The sequence below is a fragment of the Eubalaena glacialis genome, chromosome 10, assembly GCF_028564815.1.
Source record: "Eubalaena glacialis isolate mEubGla1 chromosome 10, mEubGla1.1.hap2.+ XY, whole genome shotgun sequence".
Lineage (NCBI taxonomy): Eukaryota > Metazoa > Chordata > Mammalia > Artiodactyla > Balaenidae > Eubalaena > Eubalaena glacialis.
Genome location: NC_083725.1, coordinates 111,596,374 through 111,605,370, shown reverse-complemented (window position 1 = coordinate 111,605,370; position 8,997 = coordinate 111,596,374). Strand labels below are relative to the sequence as shown.

The following is an 8,997-nucleotide window of genomic DNA, read 5'->3' as shown; positions in this document are numbered from 1 at the left end:
ATAAAATGGACTTAAATTTTATATCATTAGCGAATACTAAGATTTGTAGATTGCTTTATGTATATAAGAATTAATTTATTAATTATTTCTTTCTCTTTTAGAGCACTTTTAATTTATACTGTGTGTGTGTGTGTGTGTTTCCACACACACTTTTAGCACTGGCAGGTAAATTATTCCTAATATGTTAATTTTACTGATGAGAAAACCCAGATTAAGTAAAAGGTTAAGTGATTTGACACAACTCACTCAACTAATAAGAAATAGGCCTGGGATTCCAATGCAGACTCCCTGCGCTTTATAAGATCAGTGATCCTTCTAACACACCACGTTGTTTTGTCCGTTTAAGACCAAACACAAGCAGGAAGCGTCCATTGCTAACCTGATGCGGATCCACCAAAATGTTTAATACATACCTGAAGAATCTCTATTCAAACCTCCATCTGACTGTCCTCCTAACTCTGTTCTTAATATATGTCAATTTGGTCTTCTTATCACCTCCAAATTCCCTTCAGAATCATTTCTTTCTCCTTTTCTACCCTACCTCTAGCTTGACCTGGTGATATACCCTCCCTGAATATTCACCCCTACACTCCATAAATTCACACTGAGCATCCACTATGGATAAAATACTGGGATACACAAAGTGAAAGAGACAGAGGTGAAAAACTTTACTTAGTTGGTTTTCAGTTTATGTTTGCTGACTGGACTTTGCCCTCAAGGTGCTTATGGTCCAGTAGGTGTGGGGGGCGTATATCACATACATCTGCAGCTCTTGTAAACTCTAAAAGGGGCTAAGAGACAAATGTTACCAAACTGTTAAGTTTAACTCAACTCTCAACCAGCCTTCCTCTTGTTTTCTCTATTTGCACGGTTCTAGGCACAGAGTAAATGCTTATTTTTCTTGTTTTCTGTTGACGTCCCAGAAGGGATGGGTGTGAAACAGCAACAGAAAACAAGAAAAATAGGAGTCTATCGTATTTACAAGTGGAGGGGGATTTAAGTGAATGGAAACAACAAAAATAGAATTTTGTCATCTGGAGAATAAATCATAATGTAAAATTGGCAGGTCACAGAAAGAATTGAAATTTTGCCAGTAGTCCCTTAAACAAAGATCTTGGCTTTCTAGATCCTTTGCTATGAATCAGAATGTTCTGGACTCATGATTCTTATGAATCAGTGGGAGAAGTTGCGTCCCCTCCATCTTCCAACTCACTGTAAATTGGTGCATAGGTGTTTACTTCTTCATAAAGACAATCTTCTGGAATCTGATGAGGGAAAAAATCATTCAGAATCAATCACCAAGAATTTCCTGCCACGAGAAGACTTTCTTAAGAGGCATATCTCATCTCCTTTTGCCTTTCTGAATCTCACCATCTCCCATTACACTGTAATTAATACCTCCATCTCTAACAAACCAAGCCAGATTGTCTGGCCACATGGGCTCAGAAGAAATTGTCAGTCATTGAGAAGTTGGTGAGATGATTTTGTGTCTGAAATTTGGTGTACCTCTTGTCTTATCTCTGGAGGAAAGTGATCAGAAAAGGCAGCCAGACTTGAATGCTTCAGGCAAGTGGACAGATGGAGAGAGCATGTTTTATCTGGAAGATCTGAGTAAATGTATGTGCATCAAGTATTGGTAATTCTTTTTCATACATCAAAGGTGTAAAATGGGTAAGACAAGTGGAAATGCAGTTGGTAGTCATGAATTAGGGAGGAGACAAGCTTGAGGTTTCAGAGCAAGTGGGAAGGTGAAAGCCAAGAAAAAAGAGAGCAGGAACAAATATAACGGAACTATTCTGGGAAAGCAAATAAGCCCAGATATCTGAGTGTTTCCATCACTTGCTACCTGTATATTCATCTCTCATGCTCATCAACTTCAAAGCATCTACATTTTCTAAAATGATGAAGATCCTATTTTCCTAAACTTCTCAGTCACAGGAATATACCATGAGATTTGTGAGTGGAAAATTTGATTCAAAACATGAGATTTGGAAATCAAAGTACTGAAACTTGGAGAAATTGAATACTGAAACTGGTAGAAACATTGCAGGAAACCCAGGCCATATTTTTAAGCCACAAAGCTCAAATTCTTTAGCTTATTGTTTAGGATTTAATATCAGGCCTCTGCCTACCTTATTTCCTTCAATTACTTCTCCAATCCCATAGACTGTGAGTGACACAGCACTGCAAAACCCCAGAATGGTGAGAAACAGGATCATTGCCACAATTTCCTGTTGAATAACAACCAACAACAACCAGAAAGACAAGTAGAGTGACAAGGTAGGTGTCCCAGAAGTACATTCCCTTACAGCAACCCTTGTTTTCATGACCGCCCACCCACAAGACCAGTTCCTATAAAATGGCACATGGGAAAACCAGGAGATGGTTACTCAAAGCAGATGACTCCACCCTTGCAGAATTCAGCTGGGGGGGCAGGGGAAGGAGGCCGGCGCATCTCTGGGTATGAGCCTCCAGAACACTGCATTATGTGATTGAGGTTGCAAGAAAGGATTGTGTTCATGGAAAGGAAAAGAAGGCGTCTTACTGAGATTAAGACCCAGAATCTTAGTCTTCCCACAAGAAATACATACAGTGGAAATAGAAGCCACAAAGCAGCAGTCTTTCTCATAAATATTCCAGCAATGGTAGATATAAGCTGAGCTCTTCTTTAGGTTAATGATCAGGATGATGATTCCTGTTCCTCCAGCTATGCTGCTGACAGTGTTTGCTCCCAGACTTCCTCGTATCTGATGACAAAGAACAACATTTAGACTTGGTCCTGCACCTGCCACAGTATTCAATAAACCTATCTGCATTTCAGGGCTGGATATATCCAGTAAACTCTGCATTTATTTAAAATATAGATGAAAAAGGGAAATCTTGAAAATGTACTTGTGTAATAAGGACGTATAACTTTCTTGCTAGGACTGCATTCAGGAAAAGCCACATGGATACTCATAGTCTCTCCTCAAATAGACTCCTTAATTGGAAACGAGTCATTTATTTGATCATAGGACTATATTATGAGGACAGAGCAGGTGTGAGGATATTTTTTCAACAAGTGTCAAAGTAGTTACGTTTATTGTTTTTAAATGATACAATTGGTATTTTAATGATTTTATTTTTAGTGAGTACATTAAACACAAAGTAGATTGGAAAAATATCACATATCCACATTCGCTCATAAGAGATGACGACATATCTTTTTCAAGACTCTCAAAATTAAATTTTTCTTACCTTCTCAAGGATGGACAAAGACAGAATGCAACTCACCAGATATGTTGCATGTTTCTTTTCAGACATAATTGACAAAAATCCAGAAATAGCAAACTGTTCAAAAGGGAAGAGGAAAAAAAAAGCACAGTGGGTCTCTGTTCTTCTCTGTGTCCCTTTCACCCCCGTCCTCCAAATAGAAGGTAAAGTTGTGGGTATTCTATAAAGCTCTCCTTTACTTTTTATTTATTTTTATTTTTTAATTTTATTATTTTATTTTTTTATTTCCTATAGAGAGCTTCTCAAAATTAAATGTACATATGAATTATATGAGAGTCTTGTTAAAATGCAAATTCTTACTCAGTAAGTCCTAGATGAGGCCTGAGATTCTTTATTTCTAGCAGGCTCCCAGGTGATGCCAACCCTGACAGTCTATGGGTCACTATTAAATATTGTAAGTTCCAGCAGCCCTGGTGCATGATTATGTTATAACACTACTCTAATTTTTTTGTAATCATTTGCTTTCATGAGCAACTTGTGTGTTATAGTTGTCAACTCCTTTGGGCCAGAAACATGTGTCTGTCTCCAGAGTCTGCCATGTATCATATAGACATATAGTAATTATGAAAATGCACATGGTGAAAGATCTAGTGAGAATATCAACCAATAGCACAAATTAAAACAAAATTCCAAAGATTCAGATTGTATGATGAGTTGAGAGACATCTAATAAGCTGTTTGAAATGAAAAGGCAGTAAGGAAGTTTCAAATAAAATATGGCAAAGGTTCCAGGAGAGTCTTGAACGAGTGACCAGAGACCTAAGTATTTAGCAGAGTGCCAAGCCATTGTGATTAGGGTTAAAATAATATATCCTTGTGAATGAAGTGTTGATACAAAAAACAGCATGGATTAATTGAAAATAATTATGCAAGTGCAAGAAGCCAGACAGTAGACAGAACATGGTGTATAATTCCATTTATATAAAACTCTAGGAAATGCAAACTAATCTATAGTGACAGAAAACCAGTGATTGCTTGAGGATTGGAAGACAGGGGTTGAGGAAGGGAAGGGTTACCAAGGGAAACAAGGAAACTTTTGGCAGTGATGAGTATATTCATTATATTGATGCGGTAAGGTTTTCACGTGTGTATACATGTGTCAAAATTTATCAAATTGTACACCTTAAAATGTGCCATTTATGGTATGTCAGTTATACTTCAATAAAGCTATATATCTTTGTGAGCTCATTCAGCCATCTAGTTTCTAAATAGTACAATGACTAAGAAAGATACAGTGAGAAAGCACCTAAAAAGAGTTTCTAGGGCACAGTAGAAGTTCCTCAAATGTCAGTCTTGTTCTCCTCACCTCAGCAATCTCTTCCCCCTCCCTTAACTAAGATAACTTTATTGATGGATAGTGTTAGGGAAATTTTTCTGAAATTGATTTCTGAAAGTTTAGTTTCAATTTTTATTAGCTAAATGCCTCTTGGGTAATATGTTTAACTTTTATTAATCCCAGGTTTCTCATCTGATAAACGTGTGTTAGCATATTCAACCCAAAGTGCTTTGTAAACTGCAAATATGTATGTATATTTACATATCTCCATCTACATATTAGAACATATTCATATATTCTAAATACTAGAATAAACAATTGGTCGGATCTGATCTGAATAAAAGAAAAGCCGTGTACAGTGTTATTTCAGAGACAGTTGTAGACATATACTCACAAATACTGCTCCCCAGAATGGGTAGCCTGCTTTAAATGATGAAAAGAAGTCTCCTTTAAATTCTGAATTATTGAACACGGAGCACACGATTATTCCAAAATAAAGGCATATCAAACTAATCAGAATTTGTGTTACCTGTAGAAAAATGCATAAGTTTTGTGAAATAAGACATTTTCCTAAGATTACATCAATTTCCTTATAATCAAGGCGAAATGTAAGAAATTATTTTGGTGTCTTAGGCAATCCTGAGAAAGTATCCAAATGCAATATTTTCCACTATCATCTGGCCACTCTAAGAATTTATGTAGGCACGACTTAATGCAGGAATAGCCAGTGCATTTCTCCTGTGTCTTTATTTACATTCTCATGGTGGACATCAATAATGGCTCTTTCCATCTAAGAGAAGATAAAGATTACAAATCCTTCACAGGATGATATTAATCAACTGGCAACTGACCAGAGCTGACAGATCCTATTTGCTATTCTTATCCTAGTCTTCATGAGGAAATGCTTCTTTTTACCCAGCAGGGTGCAGTAAGTGTCAAGTTTTCATCTACCAAGTATTTCACTCCTCATGAGTCTGAGTGGGGAAACTACGTGGATGCCAACAAATACACTTTCTTAGAGCCAGTCTTTACTCTAGTTGAGATTAGAGGAGGCTCACTCACCCCCAGGAATTCCAGCTCCTTCTTCAAAAAAGTCAGCCACGTTTGGCGTGGTGGGGATGGGGCAGCTTTCTCCAGTAAGTCGTTATCATGGAGAGATACTACTGAAAGTTCAATTTCAGGCGCACTATGAAGTTTAAACAGAAATGCAGCCATGAGAAAATTCTCTAACTCCCTGTGCAAAGCTCTCAACTGACAGGGGAATTGTGCTTGTTTATGTTTCAAAACAATCCTGCAATGAAAATCTTCACTGTAAAGTACAAGAAACTCTGAGGCTCAGAGGGTCCAAGTCAGTGGCCAAGATTACTGTCTCATCAATGATTAGATGGAACAAAAGGGAAAAAACAAAAACAAAAAAAAAACCCAGACCAAGTCTTATTCTTAATCTAGAATTATTACCAGATTCTTTCTCATTAGTCTGTATTGATGCATGCAACTAAAAACAATCCAACAGACATGTTTACCTATGCATCTCTCAGTCTTTTTAACATAGAAATGTATCTGAAAATATTTTGTCAATGACACACTCAATTTCATGTGCATAAAGGCATGGTTTTGAAGGATTTGTTGATCTCTCTTCCTATTTTCATCCTCAGTGGAGGCTAACTGGAAATAGTGTGTCTTCAGAGTCTACTCAATATTTTGCCATGATATTCAATCCAATATTGATTCCCAAAACTCTGTCTTCAGTTTCTCCTAAAACCTTTAAGAAGAAAGTCTTAACATGTATTAATTTTTGGTATTCGAAGGAAAACTAGACTATGCACATCTCCACCAGATTTCACTCCGGGAACATTTCCCCTCTAAACAGTGGGGCAGGATCCCACAGCTTGAGATTCACAAAGACTAACCAGAAAGAAGCCCAAGGTCATTTTGAAAAGCTTCTGTCCCTTAACACACATCAGACACATAGGCAAGAGATCTCTACTGATACTATGGGTTGGCCAAAAAGTTCATTCTTTTTTCCGTAACATCGTACAGAAAATTGGCCAAACCAACACAAACTCCCCTACCCCAGACCCAGAATACGAACCTCTTTTGTTAGAAAACTTAAGTAGTTCCCAATTTAAAAGCTAAGTAAAAACCTCCTTCCCCATCAACCAGAGAGAACTAGTGAAAAAGTATAGCAAATAACTTCTTTATACTCTGTATTTTAGTTAAACCTGATGGGTCCATGCCTATGTTCATGATTTGGCATCTCCCCAGCACTGTGGCTGTCTCTGGTTCACTAAGTGACTGGAAATTGAAAAAAATAATAACCTGTACCTACCTGGTGGACCCATGTGGGTTTGGGAGAGCAAGATTTGTTCTGCTCCCAATTTCTGTGTCCATTTTTTCATTAACTGAGCTATATGGTGGTGAAGAACAGTGTGACGATGAGCCTTGGTGGGGTCCCTCTCACAGAGTCTCCGGATGGTCGGTTAAGATGGGTTGACTCATGACACTGATAACTATCTTCATGCTTAAGACACTGGTCAGAAAGATAATTTTCCTGGCTAAGATCAATAGGGCTTTTTTTGTTATAAGGAAGAGCAAAATTGAGTGGGCTACTGAATAGGGATGAGAGTGAAATGGGGAAATTTGAGACTCCTGCCTGGAAGATAATTCTGCCTGAAACCAGCAGGATTTACAGAACCTAAAAATGAGTCGGTTTAGTGGGGACTGAGAAGGTGAGAGAGAACCGCAGGACATAAAGAGATTGGCTTCTCTCCTGGTGCTTTCTCTGCTTGTGACCTGGTTCAGCCATTCCTATGCCAGAAGTTCTCCAATTGTCCTTGGAAGACTTGGCTTCACACGTAATCTAAGGCTGAAGCACAGTTTGCAAGTATGAGTGTGTCTTAGTCTCTGAATCTCTGGATTTGTTCTTGACTTCAATATTTATTGTCTTTCTCTTTCTTCCTGTCTTTTGGACAGTGTTTATATGGCTGTTTGTAGCAGATGGTCTCAGAAACTGGACAGGCAGAGTTCTAACGCCTGGGAACCATACTTGATAGTGTGAAAGCTAAGAAGTTTTCACACTGAAGACTCCGTTGTCTACTAAAAGGTTAGGTTGACTCTCTACTGCCTTGATTTTTGTGATGGCAAGGATGGGACTATGGAAACACTGAGGGGCATGAACTTCATAACGAATTCTATGAGTAGATCTAAGCGGCCTTGGCCTGAGCAGTATGCCTAAATTAGGGTCGGAGCTAAACTGACATGCTTATTTTAATAGCATATCTAGCTAGACCATAGCAAAATGAATATACAGGTGAGATTCACAGATTTGGGACTCTTTTATTTCAGTTTGATTATAGGCATAATCTTGAATGGCTCTTTATTAAACTATAAAGATACTACAAATTTTACCTCTGTGCATCTGTATTGTCTCTCTGGTTTGTGATAAAAATTTCTTCTCTTTCTCTAAGAAACTTAAGATGTTTGTGTGAACAGGGGACACTAAAAGATATATTAGCACACCTTTCATAACAAAAATGTATTAACCCACATGCCATCCTCCCACTGTGTCTTCCAGAATTGGTGGACCTGACCAGTATGTTGTTGGAATTAATGAAACTCATTCACTTACACATTCCTCCAAAAGGGACTTAATGCTCCATGTCAGGCACTGCTCTTGTCACTGAGCATGCAGAGATGGTCCCTGCCTTTGTCTGGCTCACTATCTGGCAGAGTAGAACAAAGATAAATAATATATTACCAACATGTCAGAGGCTGCTGGAACACACAGGAGGATGTAACAGTTCTACCTCTTAGAGGGTATGTAGAAGTCAAGTAAGAGATTCCCAGAGAAAGTTCACATTTGAGCCAAGACTTCAAATGGTAACCTCAGGAGTTTTCATTCATTTGCCTCTCCCTCAGTGGAATTAACACCACATCTGCTAAAACAGGGCCTGAAAAAACGCCTGTTTATGGTGTTCTCTGGGAGTAGTCTATAATAGTTCATTATGTTTGCAGAGAATAACTAGAAATTAAACTTGAGTTTTAGACAGGAAACATTGAGGATGGTCTTTGGTGTTTGGACACAATGCTATTTTGTGAGAATTTTCAACAGAAACTTGCAGCATGCATATCAGTAACTGAGATGTATCTCGTGATCTTCAACTTGTTTCATATCTCAGTTTTCACCAGCATCTTCTTCTTACCCCCTGCTGAGATGCTTATCATCTCTGTGCCCTCACTTTTGGTCCTTATAGACATACTCTTTCATCTTTCACAATAGTAAACATTGAAACCTCTGACAAAATGTCTTTTTTTTTTTTTTGGTGGGGGCAATATTATCAAGATGAGTTTTAACCACGCCTCTGACTGAAAGGAAGAGATAATAGCACTAACACTTCCCTCCCAGTGCATATATTTCCTCTTATTGGCAGCACATCTGGCCATGCTTTT

The 8,997-nt window shown here is 38.1% G+C and overlaps 1 protein-coding gene across 1 annotated transcript; it reads right to left on the bottom strand.

Moving 5' to 3' along the window:
* Positions 1–1,166: 1,166 nt before the first annotated feature.
* LOC133099653 (high affinity immunoglobulin epsilon receptor subunit beta-like) lies at positions 1,167–6,939 on the bottom strand. The gene is made up of 7 exons (XM_061203424.1): positions 6,878–6,939; positions 5,611–5,734; positions 4,943–5,077; positions 3,274–3,330; positions 2,592–2,747; positions 2,133–2,231; positions 1,167–1,265 (listed from the first exon to the last, which is right to left on the bottom strand). The coding sequence occupies exons 1-7, from the start codon at positions 6,937–6,939 to the stop codon at positions 1,167–1,169; spliced, it is 732 nt and encodes a 243-aa protein (XP_061059407.1).
* Positions 6,940–8,997: the final 2,058 nt, after the last annotated feature.

Coding starts and splice junctions, on each gene's coding strand:
- LOC133099653 (XM_061203424.1), bottom strand. CDS start 6,939: ATGGACACAGAAATTGGGAGCAGAACAAATCTTGCTCTCCCAAACCCA. Junction 5,078..5,610: donor AGGAGCTGGAATTCCTGGGG/GTGAGTGAGCCT, acceptor ATTTTTCTACAG/GTAACACAAATTCTGATTAG. Junction 2,232..2,591: donor TTGTGGCTTCTATTTCCACT/GTATGTATTTCT, acceptor GTTATTCAACAG/GAAATTGTGGCAATGATCCT.